Here is a 21,723-nt window from a genome sequence, read left to right on the forward strand (position 1 = left end):
AAGGAATCTTCTTTTTCATCTTTTGAAGCAACTAATTTTGAAATACTGCCCATGAAGTAAATCTGCTCTAGAGGGGGAGGTGGAAGTGGACCTACCCCAGGCAAAATTTGAAGTCTGAGTAGCAGAGAAATGGGAGATGCATACTTGAATCTTTTCAACTGAAGGAAGAAACTGAGCCTGCACCCTGTGTTTTTCTTTTCTCTGCTAGTCTGCTGGATAAAAGGGTACCAGCTCCTTCTCTGTCGTCTGGGTTTTAAAGGTGGCACAGCCATCTGTGCATTTCATGCCAACCCTTAACTCCTAAATGTGTGATAGGGCTTCTTGTGCATGTTCACTGCCTGGTTTACAAGTCCTGATCACAGTTGCTTAGGCAACTGAATTTTAGGAAGCTGCAATGGAGAAGGATTTTCTGTGGTGCAGTAGTGGGGATAGGCATCTAGGTTCTGCCTAAGTGCATCTTTTCTGCCTTGCCTTAAGTGACTCAAAAGTCTGAAAGGGTTTTGGCTCCGGAGAACATAAATATTACTGGAAGTCACTAGGACTTTTGTTCCCAAGCATTAAAGCTACATTTGGACTGCGGTTCATTGCTCATTTATGGGCTGCTACTTGAGAATCCAGCCAAATCGTCTTGTGAAACACTGCTTTTATTTCTGGTAAAATTTGGCCTTAACAATGAGTTGATTAATATTCTTTATACATATTTTTCTCACATCTAGACTCCAGAGATTTTTTTTTTTTTTTAAATGGGAAGACCTTTTTGTGATTTAAAGGCCTTATCAAAAAAAGGCTTCTTCGTCTTTTGAAGTCTGGGAGATTGTAGTGTATCATGCATCAAAATGCAGTGCTCTGTGTTACAACTCCCATTAAATCCAAAATTGGTGTATTTTATGCTGCAAAGTAGTCTATTATTTCTAATCACAGAAATGTACAGCATCCAGAAGAACGCTATAAACATTGGGGAAATGTCAAGAACAGCTGGCAACCTGGCATTTGTTAGTGCCTTTGTATTAAAGGCTGTCTTTGGATAGGTACCTTAACTCCATTTGTCTGCATTTTCATGAGAGTGCTAATCCTAACCAGTTCTAAACTGGCTTTTATTGTTCAGATTTCTTTTAGGATTAAGACTGGTATGCATTTACTTTTCTTGTAAAGAAGTTGGACAGTTCTACCATGGACTTCTAGGTGCAATTTGATGTATCTACTTTGACTTCTGTTTGTCTGTATTTATGAATTCCAAACAACTCTGCAATTCAAAGTTTTCTTTCTTGCTTCCAACCCAGCTGATTTTTTTTCTGATAAACAGTGTAAATAATTTTTTTAAGTCATTTTATTTTACCTTCCAGTAACTAAGTTTGTTTAATTAAAATTTTATAATGTGGGACACAGGTGGTGCAGTTTAAAGAAGTAGAATAGGCTTGGGGAATTTATTGGTTTTTTTTAAAGGCTTGGTTAGGAATTAACCTGGCAATAAGCAATCTGAAAAACATCTAAAAAAAGAAGAGAAAAATCATCAGCTTTAAAATGGCAGTGTCTCTGCTTATATAAAGCCAGTAGTCAGACCACTTGAGAGGCTGGGGGGAGAAGGGGAGACACAGATGCCGACACATTATTATTATTCTGCTGCTGCACACAGGTCTGAATCAGCTCTGAAAACGCATACATTGTTTCTTACAGAATGTCTCTGGCTCCTAACAACAGAATTGCAACGTGATGTCTCTGCTAAAAATGCGATGACTCACAAATGAGTCAACAGTGAAGGTGTTATAGGAGGCTAACTGCTGTGCTGTCTGCCAGGGCTCCGTAACATGCAGGAGCAAGGCTGGCCATTAATATACTCGACTTTCTTTTCATATAGGATTTTTTAAATCGTCTAACCTATGGAGTTCTGCTCACATTACTGCTCTCTGAAAATGCTGGTTTTGTAAGAGCCTCCTAAACTGGGTTAACATTGAGATACCACATTGTACTGGATTTAACAGGCATTTTCAGAACTCTGGCTGCTATTAAATTTAATTTCTGCTGAAATCTGTAGTGCAGCTTAATGTATTCATTCAGGAGCAGGGCATTATCCTTGTCTGTCTCTCTGCCACAAGAGGTGTCTTTACCAATTGGAATTGTAGATTGGGTTTCTAAAAGAAAAGGTATTTCAGGTCTGTCATGTTTTTGTATTGCTTTTTGCAGTTGAAAGGAAGGCCCCTCCATAAGCAAAACTCCATGTAAATCTCCTGAATTTTAGGTATGATACCCAGTTGAAGTGAATAATGGGGATTTGGGATAGGTCACAGTTACTAGCACGTTCTATTAAGAGCTGTGAAGAAGGGTTATCTGCTGGGCTACAAGTCTTAAGAAGGACAAATCTGATTGTACCTGATTGTTTTGTCTCTGATTACAATATGGGATTTGTCTCCAGTTACATTTGCCCTTCCAATTGCAAATACCATGTTGTGTCTGCATTGGGGTTTTTTAAGCTTTTTAAATCAGTATGATGCACTGCAGATCCGCGGTGGTAGCCCAGGAGCTATGGACTTTGCTGTGAGCCTGGATCAGTATTTCCACTCCTCACCAAAATGGCTGTTTGTTTTCACTAAATAGGACTCCTTTTTTGAACTCTCAGCCTTTGCCTTCCTAGACAAGTCCCTCGTGGAAGAGTGCCCTGGTCGCTGGGTGTATGGTGGGGGTATGTTCAGTTCCCCCTCCTGGCAAAGTCCTGTTGTGCGTTAGTAGTGTGCCTTGCTTTACTGCTGCAGAATGGGGCTGGTGACCGGGGCTTAACAGCCCTCTCATCGAGTGGACATATAGGTTTTGTTAGGCAGAGCGGGCTGACTCTGCTCTTTGTGCCACCTGGTATTTGGACCGGGTCATTCTTGCGGGAGGTCTAGGTCCAACTCCTGCCAGGCAGAAGAGGAGCTGAATGTGTGTTTCCTTCATCCTTGTGAGCGATTTAACCAGTGCACGACAGAGTGAGGTGATGCCACCTTCTTCGCCTTGGATATGTATCTGATTTGACTTGCAACAGCCTGTCACTAGTTTGCCAGTAGTATCGGACAATGAAAACTATTTTTTTTCTCAATGAATTTACTATTTGCTAATATTGTTTTACCCACAGTTCTTGCACTTCTTCTCTATACTCCTAGCATGTAATTCACCTCGTAGTTTTTTTTTAAAGAAGTCTTGGGAGTGTTTTCCTTGGCTGTCACTGACCACATCACCAACATCTCTGAAACTGTTCATTGGCTTCCTCTTCATACTGCTTTAAATTGAATTTTCTTCTCTCTACATTTGACTCCCTTTACAGTTCTTTTCCTTCCTTCTCTTCACTGAATCTGGTTTTGCTGGCTGCATCTGCTTGTATGCCAGTTTCTTAGCTGAGCAAATGTCATCTTGTTTTCATCTGCTTAGGAATGCAGTGCTTCTCCTGAGCTGATCATATTGTCTAATTAATTTGAAATAGTCTAATACTTTCACTTCTTTCCACATCCTCATGTAGGCTCATCTGCTCATTCAATAATGGCTAGGTTAAGTGCAGATTCTGATGACTGCTTACTAGATTTAATGAATCATAAGAAACTTTCTGTGTGTGAGTGTATGCATTCTCTCTCTCTCTCACACAGAGGCATGTGCACATGCACTCAGACATAAATTCAGACATAAATATAAATCCATGTATGTTCGTATGTAACAACAGTATTGCTCTCTCATGCACTCCATGTATGTAAGTTGTTTTCAGAGCTGTCAAACTGAGGGTCACTTCTTGTCACATGTTTTTTTCCATGACTAGTGCTTAACACTTATAATCCAGGTTGGGTTGTGAGGTGTGTCAGAGATACTAAAATAACATTATAAGGAAAGTTCTGAGTTTTGTGCTGGAGTCCAGTCTGGAACTACTGTACAGCTCTTCTGCAGGTCTGACTTTGCTCAGCTAAGCTTTGCATTGCAGTTAGCAGTGTTGCAGACACTGTCTTGCCCTTTGTTGATGTGGACTTTCTTTTTAGACTAAAAACCAGCTCTTGTTCATATGCCAGGTCTGACTTGACAGCCGCTAAGCCTGGTTGGTGGGATTTAGGCCTCATGAGCCAGCTCCGTTGCTCAACTGCATCTATACAGTTGCTGGGGCGACTAGTGAATGGGTGGAGTCAGCCCCAAACTGCAGGATTAACTTCTCCACGGAGCTAATGGTTAGCGTGAACTACTAAAGCACAGAAGACCTGCCTTTGACTTTGCCTCCTCTCATAGAAACCTGCACATGTGCATAATGACCTATTGGGGATGGTCAGACATTATGTCATGAGTGAGTATAAAAAAACTTAATAACACAGAGTAGAATAGGGTTTCATATTTTGGTCTGTATTTTTCCCAGAGCCCCAGGGAAAAGAATGTATAGAATTATGAAGTGTCCTGCCTTTTTCTATACCAGTCTTTTCAGTTTGGAAATTATAGTAGAGTGGGTAGTTTCTGGGAAACCCTAACTAGATTTGAATGTCAGTTATGGGAAATACCAAAAAGTCTGGATGCTGTTCTAAACTATCCTGTGCTACTCACCCCTTTACAGACCTCTTGAATTTTAAACTGGTTTTCCAGTTTTCCATTTTGATTGGAAATTTAGGAAGTAGATTTTCATTTGATGTTAGATTCTAACTCACACCTATTAAGCTGTTGAGAGGATTCTCTTATAGTTTGCCAGCCTTTCCAGTCTGGGTGTCATCCTGAGTATGTAAAACAAAATATGTATGGAAATCACAAAAAGTTTTGCTATTTTCATCAATCCTCACATACAGGTTAAGTTTTTTTGTGCGATTTTGTTTAATATTTTTTGGGTGTGGGATATGGTAGGGTGTGAGAACTGCCAGATGAGTTTACTCTTGTGCGAGATGGTTGTCTTTAATCTCTGCAAGCCTTCCTCTCAAAAACGAGTGACAGTAATGACTAGATGAGCCTAAGAAAAACTTGAGAGGATTTCTTCCTGTTTTTTTCCTATTGTCTCTGTCCTTGCTAGAGGTAATAGGATAGAAAGCTGGCATTTTTTAGGCTTAATAATGAAAAAACAGATGTTTTGGAAGGATTCAAAAAGTGCCTTGAAATAAGATGACTTCTTATGTAGTTTCACTCATCCTTGATTTTGTTGCTTAATCTCAATTGGCAATATGAATAATCAAAGCTTTGCCCTTGATTATCCCTTACGGTTTGGTTTTAATCAAGGTACTAATGCAAACTGAGTATAGCCTAGCCTCTTTATATTGCTTTGTACATCTCTTCCCTAGTGGCACATTATAAATCATTATAATAGTATTTCAGGTTTCCAGTGTTTGATTTTTCTCTTGGCTTTCTTCATTCCTTTCTTCCTCTCCCTCCGTGATATATTTTGTGTACGTGAAGGGCCCTGGGCTGCCAGTCTCTTAATTGGTTATTAGTCTTTTGTAATATGTGTAACTCAACACCCCAGAGGAGCAGCTTTTACTTATGCCAATAATTCCTTTGTTTGCTGCATGGTTACGGGCACAGACTCTGAATTACTCCTTCAAGCAAAGATATGTGCTTAGGGAAGGTAGCATTTGGAGTTTGTGAAGACACAGGTATGTAGGTAACTAAAGGTGAAGATGGCTGCTTAGTGATGCTGGGTCACAAAATTCCCATGGATTTTTCAGCAGTTGGTGGGAGAAGGATCACCAGCTTAGATTCGCACACCTCTTTTGAGGCACCAACACAACTTTGTAAATCTGTCACTTGAAAGTTAGGCTCCTCAGAGGGAACAAACTTCTCCAGTTGCAGTGGGCAAACTCAGACCTATGTTGGATCCAGCTTCCAATGCATTATCAACCTGTGCTAAGATTTTTTAATACAATCTAGCTGATGGTTTGTGTGTCCCCCTTCCACTGACAAGTTGATCTTAGTGGAGCAGATATTCTGGCTCTTGCTGTTTGGAAAGTGGGCTGCTGTGATTCTGACCATATGAGAGGAAAAAATGAGCAACCAAATAAAACAACAGTTGGATTTAGGCAAATTGCTTACTTTTTTAATCCCCTTCCTCCTTTTAAAAAATCCAATTTTCATTAGTTCTTTTCTTTCAACTTTGGCCCTTTCCAAACCAGCACTGTGTAGTTACATCTGTTGGGAGTAAAGGGTCTGCAACTACCGCTGGTTTTTTTGAAGTTGTAGGTGTCAAGTAATAATGTATACAGTACTGCTGTCTCTCTGTAGCTTGTGACCTGCTGTTGTTATAATGACTGTCTGAGACCCCACGTGCCTGGGGCAAAGTGCATCCTTTGTGTTACACACTCCAAAGCCAGTCCTGGTACATTCTTACTAGAATGTAAAAAAAAAACCTCCAAAAAAGTACAATTCAGATGTATTACTTGTCCGCAAGGTAATTGGAGAATTTATAACAGGCCCTGATGCAAGTAAATAACCCTTGTGCCTAATCAGCAGAGAGACGGCGACCTTCCTGCTTCAAAGAAGAAACGCCAAGCAGGGGAGAAGATTATGTATACTTTGGTCTCTGTGCCACATGGAAATGACATCGCATCTCTCTTTGAACTGGATGCCACCACTCTTCAGAGAGCTGATTGCCTGGTTCCAAGGTAAAAAAAAAAAGGCAAAAAATAGTGCTGCATTGACAGGGTTTCTTCCTAGCATTATGCTGGTGAGTAAAGCAGAAGAAATCAAACACGAGCAAGTATTATCCTTCAGTTAAAATTTGAGGAGTGTTCATGGATAAACAAGGGATGTATAAAACATGATACTGCTGCTGTGACTGGGTAAAATAATTATAAGGATAAAACAAGTGACACTTAAAGAGAGTCTGTGAAGAGAAAAATAATGGGCCAAATATTGCACAGATATATATGAGGACAGAATGGAACCCTGTGCACTGTTTGAAAAAAACCTGTACGGCTAGTAGACCTAACTGAATTGTTCCCAACAAAATAACGTGTATGGTGAACTGGGCTTCTGTTTCCCTTTTCCCTCACAGATCATGGTGCCATTGGACACAGTTGTTATTCAAATGAATCAGCAGTTGGCTTCTGGGTTTTAATTGTGAATATTTGAAATTTCAACTGTGTTGCTTAGCTGTGATTGGCTAGATAAGTCAGAGGGTGCTGGTTGTGACTGAATGGGCATGAAGACACTTGGGGCTAGTTGTTATGAGGGTGGATTTTAAAGCTGGGTACCCGCAAATACTGATGTATGCAGTTTTGAAGTGTATTTGCTATGCTGAGTTTTGCCAGATAATTTGCTTACTTGAATACTCAGAGCCCATCAGCATGAAAGGGACAGCGTGAATGAAGACCACAGTGAATATATTTAAAAAGTAGAATTCAGAGTAAAAATTGTAATTGATTTCTCAGCTCTGCTTTTTGATAATACCACAGATTATCATATGGAAAGAATTTAGAAGAATCTCATGTCTACTCTTTGTTCACTTGATTTTCGGTTGAGAACTGGTACTTGTAAATGCTTGCTCCCTGGAACACAGGTTTGCAGATCATAATGGTGAAGCTGTGAAACCATGGTCAGTTTTACTTTCTGGCTTTTTTCCTGTGACAGCTTGAAGGGGTTTGTTACTCTGCAGAAAAAAATAATAAGAAAAGAATTGGTTTTATTCATGAAATATATTTCTATTCAGATGGGATTTTATAACGCCTTCCTTTTTAATTTTTTTCTTTAAGGAACAGTTCGCTCCTAGGCTTACATAAATACTTAAAACCAGCATTCTGCATAATCCCAAGATGCTGTTTGTTCTTTCTGCAGCTCTGTTCTGGTGAGAAAGGAGGAGACAAGGGAAAATGGTACTGGAGTTTTTAGGTCTCCCTCACCCTTCTGTTACGCGTGGCTGGTGTGACTGCCCTCAAGTCTCATGTCATGGTCATGTGTTCCATTGCACCCCACCTTGCCCACTTTAGCTCAGGACTGATCCATCTAACCTGTTTGCTTTGTTCTCCTTTAGGAACTCATATGTCCGACTGAGGCATTTATGCACTAACACTTGGGTCACTAGTACCAGCATTCCAATAGATACTGATGAAGAGAGGCCTGTGATGTTAAAGGTAAACACGTATCTTGGGGCTGAAATCCCAAACTCATTCCTGAAGTTCTCTACTGATGATCTCACTTCTAACATATAAAATACGCATAATAATTAGGGTAACGCTAAGAGGATTGCTTACACACATTAAACCAAAAACTATTGCAGATTGGGACGTGCCAAACAAAAGAGGACAAGGAAGCTTTTGCCATTGTATCGGTTCCTCTGTCTGAGGTCAGAGACTTGGACTTTGCCAATGATGCAAACAAGGTTCTAGCATCAACTGTTAAAAAGCTGGAGAATGGAACAATAACCCAGAATGAAAGGAGGTTAGTGAGTTTTATTTTTTCCTTCCTAAATTGGTGTTTGGTTACTCATGACATCTTGGCATCACAGTAACAGGTGGGTTAGTAATATCCATGTGGACATAGAGGCAATCAGGAGAGGACACTTGAGTGCTGAGAGTGCTAGCCTGGAATTAGATTCCACCTCTGTCAGAGCATCCTTGCTGCACCTCAGGCTGGTCTGTGTATCTCATCTGTAAAATGGGGGTAAACAGGGCTTCCCCAGCTCATGGACCACATAAATAAATGGGTAGTTCCCTGGGCAAATGCAAAGTGTTCGTCTTAATTTCCTTTGATAAACCACTTCTGAGCTGTGATATGAAGTCTATTGCATTTGATTCTCATGTGCAAGAAAGCCATCTATACAGTGGGCAGCATGGCAGGACTCTGATTTGCGTGGAGTTCACTGTACCGCACGTTCATGCTGAGAGCAGTAGAAGGAGGTCTCAGAGTGACCCAGAAGCTGCCCCAATAGTCCCTTTCCTTTCTTATTTCTATTTTTCCCTGTTCTGTTTTCCTATTTTACATCATTTTGGTGTTTACCCTTTGTATTCATCCATGTTTCAGCTGTAGTGCTATTAGAATGTCTGTTCTTCACACCCACCCCTAAATTAAGGGATTTTGTTGTACATTGTAGCCAAATATATCCCATTTCTAGTGATGTAGTTGGCTATTTGTTTTCAGCTCTCTGTGGTTAAACTAAATATTAAACAGCATCTCTGGCAGTGTTAATTTGTAGCTTCTATTCCACCATGCATTATATACAGATTTTTGGTCAAAATGTTAATTTTTGGTGATGAAACGGAATTTTTGCTGTTGGTTCTCAGTAGCAATTAGACCAGATGGTTTAATATCAGATGGAGGTTTCATCATAACAGGCAGACCTGTAATGGCTTTGGGTGCTGGTACTCAGCCTTGAAAAGCTGATGGGCCATTTCATGACTGAGTTGAACCAGAGAGGGATACAACATAATCAAGGTGTGACATTCCTATGTTAACCTTGCACCCTGTGTTGCTGCAACCCAGTATTGTCAAACTGTAGTATTGTCAGATTGGTACAACACATATGTAAAACATTTCAGAGTGGTTTCAGAATAGTGCCATTATTTGTTTGTTCCTGTGATTTCCTTTGGGGAAAAAAGACTCTTTTCCCTGTCTTATCACCTTCCTGCTTAGGTAAGTAGGGGTCCCAACAGTTTATTCCTGGTTGCTCCATCCTACATCTGCCTTTTCTACTTTTTCTGTTGGGCGGGACATTGCTGCTCTCCACCAGTGGGCTGAGACTTTTAAAGCTAAAGCTCACTCAGAGGGTTTAGTTAAACAGCCCAGCCCTTTTGTGGGTAATGGAAGCTTTGTGTCTGGCTCCCAGAGATGACTTTGAAAATCTACTGGGCATCTTCCTTTCTATGCTTTCATAGCATGCCTACAGGTTTAGTAATTATAGACTGGATGTTGTCCAAATTCAGATGATGCTTCCCCAGGGTAGGAGACATGCTGGGTTTTGTTTGTAAAAGATAGCTAGTTCTTTTAAGGGAAATTCACTGAAACCTGTGGGCATCCGTACTTCTGTCTGTGCGTGCCTGGCGAGGTGTGTTAGTAAAAAGGAGGCAATGACCACTTTCTATTTGCATTTGCATTTGTATTCTTTCTTTTTGCATTTTCGGAAGGTAGGAGAGAAGGAATTACTACTGCCTCTGTCCTTTTTAGCACTTACTTCTGCCAAATCTTCTTTTGTGTAGCGAAGAGTGAAAAAAATAGTCGTTTTTCAATAGTTTCTTGGGTCAGTAGGGAAATAGTCTAGTGACAGGATGTTTTTATTCCTCTAGTGAGTCCATCATCTTGTTTTACAGATCCATGTCCGTGATAAAGTAAAAACATCCTTGCTAGGCTTCGTAAGAGTGTCTTTCTGCTGTTCCTGGGCCTTCAGGCCAGCTGGTATAGATTTTGGATTTCTGAATACTCTGCACCAATCCAGCATCCTGTATTTTTCTCCCTTTTCCCCTCTGGTTGTTTAATGCCTTGGTAAACATGCCTGTGATGGATTTAAGCCTCTGCTGAACCAAGGTCTAGAATCCTTAAGTACATGTCAAACTTAAACTTAACTTTGCAGTGATTGAAGCTCCATTGTGCTAGGTAAAGCTTGTTCTAAACGGTTCTTTCTTAGTGAATCCTAGCAAGTGTTGAATGATTGTATATAATAATGATTTGTCTATTCATTCTAGGTTTGTAACCAAGTTACTGGAAGATCTCATTTTTTTTGTTGCTGATGTGCCTAATAATGGGCAGGAAGTTTTGGATGTGGTCATTACCAAGCCAAACCGGGAACGACAAAAATTAATGAGGGAACAAAATATATTGGCTCAGGTATGTCCTGTATTAATAACTTGCTTGTATTTACAAATAGATTGCAGGAGAGAGTGATTTGAGAAAATGTTATTTTTAGGTAACTTGGTTTATGCCATGTTGGGTTTGTGTCTAGTTGGATTGGATAGATATGACACTACTTAGTCAAGGCTCACCTCTTGGTCTGTGAATCAGATAGAAGCACAAGGGGCTGTGTCTGATGACTGTTAGTTTCATGTGATTCTGATGACTTTTAAGACTACATTTGATAGCAAATTGTTGATGAAATTTGAAACAAGCTTGCAACATGGTCCCAATCCTGCAAGTGTTCCCCTTATAGGAAAAATTCTAATGCCCTTATGGACCCCTGACTTTGTATGAGGGCCAACTTGCATGTAAATCAAAATTAATATTCTCCTTAAGTAGCCTACTGAAATTAAAAAAAAAAAGGTGAAAAGGATGAAATAGGACAGTAGCTAGTATTGTCCTCCTTTTTCATCCCTAATTTATCCCAAGTTAAGACAGATAACTAACAGTTTTTAAAATTGGGGATAGCAGTAAAGAGAAAGCAATGTCAAGCAAGTTGGTGGGAAATGTAAAGCTAAATGCATAAAGCTGTAATGTCTGAGATTGTGCCCCCACTTGTATTTAGTCATATGTAGATAACTGCGGTGATTCACTTCTGACTTTGGTTGATAAAGCCTGTCAGAAGACATTTCCATTGACTGCTGTAAGTTAAGCAAAAATCTGGGTTTGATTTTCATTCTCAGCGCTTTTGATTTTGAACAGATATTTGGCATCCTCAAAGCTCCTTTTAAGGACAAAGGTGAAGGATCAATGCTGAGACTTGAAGACCTAGGTGACCAGAGATACGCCCCATACAAATACATCTTAAGGTTATGTTACAGGGTTCTCAGACATTCCCAACAGGACTATAGGAAGAATCAGGTCAGTGGTATTCAAGATAATTTTCCTCCTGATTTCTATAGTTATATATCCTGGGTTTGACGTCGCGCTCTGCACTTGCAAGTGGGATTCTGTGGTAGTGGTGAAAGGACTGGGTTTTGTGTAAGTTAGTAGTAAGAAGTCACTGTCATATACTGCCTCATGCTGAGGAACAGTGTTTTTGTTTTGTAGGCATTTGTATATGAATTGAATGATCAGCAATGAGTATTATAGGTTCACTTTGTACTTCACAGGCGCAGACTGAGATTGGCATCCACAGCTTCATTGAGGAGCTTTCTGTTATTAAAATTATGTTCTTGGGCTCTGGATTATAAAGTGGGAAGTCTGCAAAACTGTCTGTTTCTATTGCTTAAATATTTGTAGAGGGATGGCAGTGAATCACACCAGAGGTTATTCTATCAGGTAGCCTGATTTCCCATTGCTAGAGACTCCCTGTGAGCAAGAAGTATTTCAGAATGTGGTGTTGAGTATTTTGCATATTGCAGTGGGAAAAATGGCACTAACTTCAGAGTACTAAAGGGACTAGAGATAAAAGATTGAACTGCTATGTGTGGCTTCTTTGTTTTCTTTCTAATGCTTTACAGAAGTATTTCTGTCTTGGAGGGAGAGAAAGGGAAGAGGTAAGACTCAGGAAAGAAAGCTTCTTAAACGTTATAAAAACCTTTTGGTTTTTCCTTTTAAAAAAATTGATTGCCATTTCTTGAATTTTGTATTTACTTTCATGGTTTCATTCCTTTGGCTTATGAAAGAATAAGAAGAGTTAGTCATCCCTAATATTGAATCTGTTTCTTGGGGTACATATTTTAGGTGTTCAGATGTTCTTTTGTTCAGGCCAGTTCAGAGAGGAAAGTTTGAGGGTTATTTTGATTGCTAATTGAGCTGGATGCTTCTGGTTCTAAAGGAAAAACATTACTACTTAACAGGTCATCATGGGAATTTTCATTTTTTCAGGAATATATTGCTAAGAACTTCTGCGTCATGCAGTCCCAGATTGGTTATGATATTCTGGCAGAAGACACCATCACAGCTTTGTTGCACAACAACAGAAAACTGCTAGAGAAACACATCACGGCTAAAGAAATAGAGACGTTTGTTAATTTACTCAGGAGGAATCGAGAGCCAAGGTTTGAAGTGGTCCACGTAACATTCTTTTTCTGTATTGATAGGCTTTTATATTTGCAGTAGCTGTGAATCTGCCTGCTATTCATTCTTCTGTTGTATTTCTCCCAGCTTAATTTTTTTTTGACCTGGCAGGAAAAAACCCACATGTACAGTGTCAAGCTAGAAAATATCAGAACTCCCCATAATTCTTGCATTTCAGAACTAGAGCTTACAGAAAAGAGGGTTTATACTTTACAGCACAGTTTTGAAAATGTGGTTTTAGTTCAGATTGGGACAAAGAGAAACAAACAGAAATTTTAATTTCTCATATCTCTGCAGCTCCTCTGTGAAACTGCCACTTGTGTTGGTTCCCCTGCTAACAATCTTGGTGCAAATTACACAGATGTCAGTTTTTCTAAGCTTTTATTAGTATCAGTTTTCCTGCAGGTTCTGATTCCAGGTCAGACCTGAAAGGGACCTAGGGCAGTGAAGATCACAGTGAATGTGTGTTCTAGACCAGATCTTGTTCCAAATGAAAAATTCTGGCATTGAACTTCACTCAGTTGGAATTTTTTTTTAATTAGCTTTAGGTCAGAATATAAAGGAAATGGATATTTTTTCAAATGGAAAATCTGTCTTTTTTTTTTTTAATTGGATTTTCAGCTGTAAAATTACTTAAGTAATACAAATACAAGAAATTAATGTACTGAAGGCCAAATAATGTCCTCTGTAATTGTGAATACCATTTTTCTGTTAGTGTTTAACAATATTGCTCAAGGCCCTGGTGCTTCACTGCTTCAATTATTCTCTGTATGTCTGCAGCTGTTTTGCCTCACTCTGTAATCTCATTGACTGTCCCATGCTAAACTGTGTTGGGTTTGGTCAGGACTAGGAGGAAACCATGTGAGATCAGCTCCTTCTCAGTGCTGAAGGGTCCTAGTGTTTATTGACAATCCCATGTCACTTTTTTTTGGTGGAGGATGTCATAGTATTTGTTGCATAACTACATTGTGCAACTGCTGTGTATTCACTTCTTTAAGGCTGAAGTCTGAGAGCGATAAATGTTTGAAAAATACACATTGTCAAGATGGTGCAATCTGAACAATAAAGGCCTGGTCTTATGACACTTATTTTCACGGAGAGTCTTGTAGACTTTTGCAGCACTGCTTGTGTGAGTAAGAATTGTGGCAGTATGCTCTAAAACACATGAGCTACAAAATTTAAAATCTTACTGAGTTTTAGCTCCAACTAGGTAACTCCTCCAGAATTCTATATAATTATATGCTGTTTACTTAATATTATCTTTGTGATGCAATATTACTGTGCAGCGTTAATTACCTGTTGCCACAAAGCTTCATTTCAGCAATGGGTAAAATTGTTGCTACGTGTACCCTAACAAGGCTTTCTGTACTCGTCCCTTGGAGTTCCCAGACTTCTGCGAGGAGTGTGGTCTGTGCTAATGCAGAAGTGATTTTCTGATTCCCTCTGGTAGGATGATCACCTGTAGAGGTTCAAACTATTGGGTCCTTGAATGGCTGATAGTAGATGGTCAAATTTTTTACCTGGATTTCTAAGGAAGTGGAGTATATGATCACTGTGTGTGTGTGCCTGCTCATATCTGCTCCCCCACCAGCTCTTGTAGCTAAAACTGGGCAAGAGCCTCATTTGCTAGAAGAGTGGAGGGCTCAGAGATACTCAGTTCCTGCAAATATCATGAAAAGAAGCAGCTACATAAAGGGAAGAGAGTCTTTTTATATTCCAGTGAGGCAAAGGCTGCAACATGGACTACTGTTAATACACACAGAGGAATCCATGAAAGAGAGACAAGAAGCAGATACCTAATGAATGTCCCAACTGGGAGGAAAGCCTCAGCTTGAACCTTGTTAAACATCAGAAGGCCTAAATTTGAGAGACAAATTCATAGGAAACTGATTTCCATGCAAAGCTGTGTTATTTCTGCTTTACGCGGAATGACCTCTTTGAATACAGAGGTCCTGTCTTCACGTCCTGCTGGATCTTCACTAATTGTTGACCGTGTCACTTGAGATTTTAAAAGGTGGAGGTGTGGACTCCTCCAGTGCAATGGAGTCCCTCAGAGGGCACATGGCTATCTCCAGCACAAGTAGCATCTCCTTGCTACTTGGAGACGCCTGTTACCTGATGGGGAAGATAAGTGAGAATGTGTACTCTTGCTTTTGGTTTCTGACAAGGACGAGTGCCTTCAGTGGAGCTCCCCTGCCAGCCAAAGTGAAGAAAGCCTCAGGCTGCTCTTAAGTTCTGGTACAACTCTTTGGCCTTTGATGTGCTGAGAAGTGTCGCACTTGGGATATTTTTCTTTTCTCTCCCTGACCGATTGTTCAGCACCATTCAGGGTGGCTCTCAAAGCTATTACTTATCTTTTTCTGTTGTGAGTTGCAATCGTATGAATCGGCAAAGATCGTATGTTGATAAATCTTGTGATATGTGCTCCCTTGAGCATATTAGTGATGGATGCTAGAGATTTCTGCTGCAATGTTTCTGTGTAGTATTTTAAGTCTCATGTTCTGTTGCATCTGTGTTTTTTTGACTGCAGATTCTTGGATTATCTATCAGACCTGTGTGTATCTAACACCACAGCAATACCAGTAACTCAGGAACTCATCTGCAAGTTTATGCTGAGCCCAGGGAATGCTGACATTCTCATTCAGACCAAGTGAGCATCCATAATCGGAACATAACCTTTTTGTTATCTGCTCTGTTGTTATATTCGTAGCAGTTTGCTAGTGGCTCCATTGTGAATGGTTTGTGTTTTCAGGCTGGTTTCTACACAAATGGACAATCCCTTGGAATGCCCAGTCATTTCAGATGACATTGATGAAGAGGAAGTGTGGCTTTACTGGATTGACAGTAACAAGGAGCCTCATGGCAAAGCCATAAGGCATCTGGCTCAGGAGGCAAAGGAGGGCACAAAAGCTGATTTAGAAGTTCTTACCTACTACAGGTAAAACTGCTTATTCAAATGGAAGAAAATGTAAACTCTCTGAAGACCCTGGTGCTGTTCTTATCCAGTTCATTTGCCAATATCAAAAAAGGAAACCAGGTCATGCCAGAAATTGGGATTAAAAGTTTGTTTCAAGTTTTTTCTGTAGGAAGCATCACAATCTTTGCTGTCTATTCCAGAAAAATCCTGAGTTTCCTTTGCTCATGACAGCTCTTTGTGTCTCTTTATAATTGCGCCTCTTACTTTTTATTTATTGGGCTTTATTTTTAGGTTGTGCTGCCCTGGAAGCAAGGCATGCTTTAAGGAAGGAGTGTCCCAAGTGTCCTGAGGATTAGAGGGAAAATGGGATCATGGAACAGTGTCTTACACTGATTGAAAACAAATAGTCCAAATGCTTCAACCTTCCTTTGAATGATGCTTCCTTTGAGTTTCAAAGAGAGCCCAGCCTTCATGGGGGCTGGAGCCTGATCTTAGCATTTTTAATGGCAAGTTGGTCCCTTGCTTAGCAAAGTCACTCTTGCTGTTTTTTTAGGATTTGTATCAGAAAGGCTGACATCAGGCTTGTAAAGTGAGATTCTGAGGTATGTGGTTTCATTTCCAACTGATTTCTTTGAATACTATATGTCGTTATCTTTTTTTAAGGTACCAACTGAACCTCTTTGCAAGAATGTGCCTGGACCGCCAATATCTTGCCATCAACCAGATTTCTGCACAGCTGTCAGTAGACTTGATATTGCGATGTATGTCTGATGAAAGCCTCCCTTATGATCTCCGGGCTTCTTTTTGTCGGCTGATGCTACACATGCACGTGGACAGAGATCCTCAGGAATCTGTGGTACCTGTCAGATATGCCAGATTGTGGACTGAAATTCCCACTAAGATCACAATTCATGAGTGAGTTGAAAGTGTTTCAAACTAAAGTACAAAAGTATTTTGTAAGGGTTAGTCTCAGAACAAAATGGTTGTAGATGTCTAATGTCAACACAACATGCACGTGGAAAGGTATTTTGTTGCAGAGCACAGAGCTATTAATTGTTGTTACTCTTGGAAACTTCCAAGAGTAGCTTTGGGTAGCTTTACACGGAAATACTTCAGTTTTGTTTTTCACTCTGTTCTTGTAGGGAACAAGCTGGGGAAAAATGGAATGGCCTTTCCTCAGACCAACTGAACTTGAAGTAATCCAATTGTGTCTAACATTACAGGTTTGCGAGGCTGGAACTCAGTTTTATACTTCAAGCTCAACTGAAAGCCACAGTTGGAAAGCCAGAATTTACAGTTAGGTACAGGTATTGCCCCAGAAACAGTTCGCAGAGGCTTTGGCCTCTATCCAGCAAGGTACTTAAGCATGTGTTAGATTTAAGTATGGGAGAAGGGCCCATTGACTTCAGTGGAAACCCTCTCTGGCTTAATCGATTTGACGGAGCAGCGCCGCTGGGCTAGACCCAGGCAGGGAGTATCTGGCTGAAGAGACAAAGAAGAAGAAGTATCGCAGTGCAGCAGACAGTATTGCTTCTGTTAGTGAGATGAAGGACTGTTTTGACATATATGAAAAATCAGTCCTAATTGGTGGTGCAAAGGAAGAAGCTGGCTATCACGAGCTGCTTTCCTGATCCACTGTTTTCCTTGTGGAAATAGTAAACTCTGGCTGATGGGTAGAGAAGACAGCTGAGACTTAGTGACTTACTGAATTGCCACAGCAAGATTTAAGAGTGCTATCTGCCAGAACTGTAGGGCTTTCCTGTCTCTGTTATTCCTGTTCACTGCAACCCTTCCTGGTACTGTTGGAGGGAAGGTATGTGCCATCCTCATTGCATATCTACAAAGAATCAGCTGACCTTGACCTCTAGCCCTTCCCCTTAGAGAGAACTGACAGTAATGTCATAGCATCATGATTGGTTTGTTTTTTCTTTAGTGACAGCTGATCCTGATATTGGAGGCGTTTAATTTTCCTTCCTTCTGTTCCCTGTGTTGTAGGTATGATTCTTTCACAGACTCTTCGAGGAATGAAATGAAAAGGAAGTTTGCACTAACTATGGAATTTGTAGAAGAGTACTTGAAAGAGGTTGTAAATCAGCCCTTTCCTTTTGGAGACAAAGAGAAAAATAAACTTACATTTGAGGTACATCTCAGCTATCTGCATCCTCCTTACAGTATTCCTCCTAATTTCACATAAGTTGGCATTGGTTCTTTCAAAATAAAGGTAGTTGTAGAATAAATGTTGGTGTAAAATGTCCTAAAGAAGCACCAGTTCCTAATTCCAGTGTTCTCAGTGATGACTGTTACTGCAGAAAATAATATTATGTCTGCTGTCAAACAGCTGTATTTTTCCTTTTTTTTCCTGAGATGGTTGCATGGCAGGAGGAGGGATGTGTGTGTGGGTGAATGGCCATATGCCCTTTCTCTCCACATTAGTGAATTGGCATGCAGGGATTCTTCAATATAAGTACTATTCTCTGTGTAAGATATGACACTGAAGGAAGTACTCTGAATGACCTAATCCTGTGTTTTAAATATTGTTTGAAATTCCTGACAGAAACTTTAGATAGGCCTGAATCTTCTAGATTCAAATAACATTGAATAAAGGCAAAATGCTTACAGCTTTTATAGTTCTTCCTCCAACCTACCTCTGAAGCTTTGTCACTCCTGCCTCTGGTCATCTGAAGTCACCTCCGTTCAAACTTACCACAATCGTCTTACTCTTCTTCTGACTTCCATCTTCCCTGCAGCTGCTGCCTCTTTAAACAATTTCCTGGAGTCTTTCTTCTCAATCTCAAATATTTTCCCAGATGCAATTGTATCCTTTCAGGCCTTCCTAAATCTCCTGTTGGTTTTGCTCTCTGTTGTAATTTGACTGACCGATTGTTTTGTCTAACTCTGAAAAATATTTAATGTCACTGGCCTTAGTCCAAGGCCCGTTTAAATCAGTGGAAAGACTTGTGCTAATTTGAATGCACTCTATATCTGAATTTCTGTGAAAGCTACTGTGTGAAATGCAACTATATTGCATAGCTGAATACTACAAAGGTTGCTGATACTTCCTTCGTTTTTTATGTCTTTTTCTCTTAGGTGGTACATCTGGCTCGAAACCTCATATACTTTGGCTTTTATAGTTTTAGTGAGCTTCTCAGACTGACCCGGACGCTGCTGGCAATTCTAGATATTGTTCAAGTTCCTATATCATCATACTTTGAAAGGTTGAGCAAGTTTCAGGATGGAGGTGAGAAAAGCAGCAAAGACTGTTATTCCGGTGTTTAATTCATTATTTAGGTTGGAAATAATTTATGGAATGTCTCATTGATCTTTCAAGGTTTTTTATTCACACAGAAACCCACCTACAGGAACGTATTGCAGGGTACATTAAGATGGTCAGCTAAAAGGGAACCTTTTTTAACAGAGCTGCAGCCTTTATGACTTGTGGTTACTGTCTTGATTCTGCTGCTCCTTTGCTTGTTTGGAACTGAACTTTCAAATCTGGATCTAAGCCTCAGTGTTCCTTGTGCTGAACATCTCAAGCAAGTGCAGATAGCATTTGCCTGGGCGCAGCGATTATGATGGCTCAAATGAGGCACAAGTGTTTATTAGCTGTCTTAGCACTTCACTTAAAAGGAGAATAAGATGTTACTGGTCCCACAACTGCAGAAACACCAGATGGAAGTCTAGATGAGGCCATCCTCTGCATGTGTTTGTCAGTTTAGATTATTCTTTTTTTAACCCAGACCAGAATGTCTGTCTGGCAACCTCAGGACAATACTGCATGTCCCACTGCCTTTTCTACCATGGCTTAAAATTGGGTTGAAGAATGAGCATGCCAGAAAGGTGCTGAAACTTAGCAGTTTAGTTTTCTTGTGTGTTTGTAAGGGAGGTGTGACAGTCATGTGGGCCCAGGAGACTGACGATAAATTCTGTTTTAATATGTGGCTGGTGTAAGTGTCATTGCATTACCAGCTGGCCCACAGCACCAAAAAGTATGAGCTGTCTTCTTTGAAACAACAATTATTTTGTATTTTCTCTGGGAGGCCTTTACCCAGGCTTGAATTTTCCTGATCATCATTTTGCTCAGTCAATCCTGCAGATACCCAGCATAAGTGTGCCATCCTTCATAACTTTTTTCTTCTTTGAGGTTCACACACTCTGGAGAAATGTAGACTGTCATTGTCATCTCTGAGCCAAGAAGTCTTATACTTGGTTCTCTTGATCTTTCCTCCATCACTGCCAGTACACTTTACTGAAAGCCCCTGAAAGTCTTTCCTGCAGTGCTGTGCACACTAAGGCATGCTATAGCTGGCTGCAGTCCCTCTACAGAACTAGAGAAAGACTGTGTATGTTCAGACACTTGGAATTATGTTTTCCTTTTTTGTCCCTGAAATACTGCATTGCGGACTCTCTTCTTAAATGGCTCTGGACACAGTTTGACTCCAGATACAATCTTGGCATATTGGCAAGATGGAACATGCAGATGTGGTTCTTCCATTTAGTTCTCTCTCTCTGCTCACATCTTTAATCCTAATTATACATCTTATTCAGTGTTTTTACTCACCTTCATTACTCATAAAATTGTGTTTCATCCTTAATTCCCTTTTATTTCTCTTGAAGGGTTTCCTTTCAGGCTGTATAGGAGAGGAAAGAAACACCCATTAAGTACAAACAGACCTGCTTTTAGTTATACTAATTTCCAGAGCACTTCCATGCAAATCAATGAATAATGACTCTGACTGAAATAAATGAGTGTGAAGGAATGCAGAAAACGTCACCACTGTGCAAATGGAAGCTCAGTAGCCTTGTTAGTAACACTCAACTGTTGACTGGAGCCTTGTTGGAAACTTTTGTCACACATCTGTTTTTGTCTCATGTTTTTTTCAGCAAAAAAGGCATGGAACAAAGGTGGGATTTCTTGTGTGTCTTTGATTAGCTTTGGCCTTTGTACAGATTCTTTAAACTTCTTTTTTTTGCTGTAGTTGTCTCCATGGATGTTTATCTTTTAAACACTGGACCAGTTCAGGTCAGGATGTGACAATCCACTGATGTTCTTTTGGAAACGATCTATGGATTGGTTTGTTGGGTTTGTTTGTTTGTTTGTTTTTTCCCTTTTCCTGCAAACTATATGGCTAGAAAGCCCATTGCTATAGAGAGGGGTTTTTGCTACCTCAGACTGTTGTCCGTTGTGTCTGCCATCTTAAGGGGGAGCAGAGATAGAGATACTGGCTGTGCTGTCTAGGCTTAACAATAGGCAGTGAAATTTTGCTGTGGAGACACAGGTGTTTTTATGTTGAAATAGCTGTAAGACTTTCTGGAGAGGCCTTCTACAGTCTTTGACAAAAGAAAAGGATGCCCATCTTTGGATGGTCATATCTTGTCTTCAGCCTCCCTCTTTTCAGATTGACAGGTCATAAAACACATAAACTCTGCATTCACTTTGCAGTTGAGACAGAATGATCCTGAACGTTTAACTGCTATGCCCAAGCATCTTACCATTTCTCCTTTCTCTGGAGCTGCATACTTACCTACCCATGGGGGCATTGATGCATATATTGCAAGGATGCGTAATTTAGAAGCAGTTTAAGCAGTTTCATAACTCCTATTCACTATTTTTGACCCCCCAGCTCATAGAACTTCATGCCCAAAGAACATACTTCATGTCTGAAAAGCATATTACTCATTCAGAACGGGGGAGTATTTTTCATTAAGAAAACCCACACAAAACCCGATCAGCATTAAGTTTAGTTGCAGATTAAGATTAGAGAGGGTGCTCAAGGAGGAAGCAGCAGGTACTGTAGTTGCTGACATTCTGGAGACAAATGCTGTGGCTGAAATTTTGACTGTAACTTCTGCCTATCTTTGTTTCATGTGGAAGCCTGCTGCTGAGGAATGAATTAGACCATAGGGACAGGAGTTTGGCTGGCGTAAGTTGCTCTAGCTCCTGGGGCTGTGAGAGTTTGTGTGAACTGAGTATTTGGCTCCACTCTTTTTCC

General features: G+C 40.2%; 1 protein-coding gene across 2 annotated transcripts in view; it reads left to right on the forward strand.

Annotated features, from left to right (window-relative positions):
* ITPR2 (inositol 1,4,5-trisphosphate receptor, type 2) overlaps window positions 1-21,723 on the forward strand; it is a 267,987-nt gene that overhangs the window by 68,900 nt on the left and 177,364 nt on the right. For both annotated transcript variants that reach the window (XM_010575416.1, XM_010575415.1), the window contains 11 exons: window positions 6,421-6,575; window positions 7,943-8,042; window positions 8,189-8,349; window positions 10,587-10,728; window positions 11,497-11,655; window positions 12,625-12,797; window positions 15,347-15,466; window positions 15,569-15,754; window positions 16,397-16,648; window positions 17,729-17,873; window positions 18,821-18,971. In XM_010575416.1, coding sequence (XP_010573718.1) covers window positions 6,421-6,575; window positions 7,943-8,042; window positions 8,189-8,349; window positions 10,587-10,728; window positions 11,497-11,655; window positions 12,625-12,797; window positions 15,347-15,466; window positions 15,569-15,754; window positions 16,397-16,648; window positions 17,729-17,873; window positions 18,821-18,971 — 1,744 coding nt within the window. The remainder of the gene's footprint in view (window positions 1-6,420; window positions 6,576-7,942; window positions 8,043-8,188; window positions 8,350-10,586; window positions 10,729-11,496; window positions 11,656-12,624; window positions 12,798-15,346; window positions 15,467-15,568; window positions 15,755-16,396; window positions 16,649-17,728; window positions 17,874-18,820; window positions 18,972-21,723) is intronic.

This window comes from Haliaeetus leucocephalus, unplaced genomic scaffold, assembly GCF_000737465.1.
Source record: "Haliaeetus leucocephalus isolate CR32 unplaced genomic scaffold, Haliaeetus_leucocephalus-4.0 Scaffold473, whole genome shotgun sequence".
NCBI lineage: Eukaryota > Metazoa > Chordata > Aves > Accipitriformes > Accipitridae > Haliaeetus > Haliaeetus leucocephalus.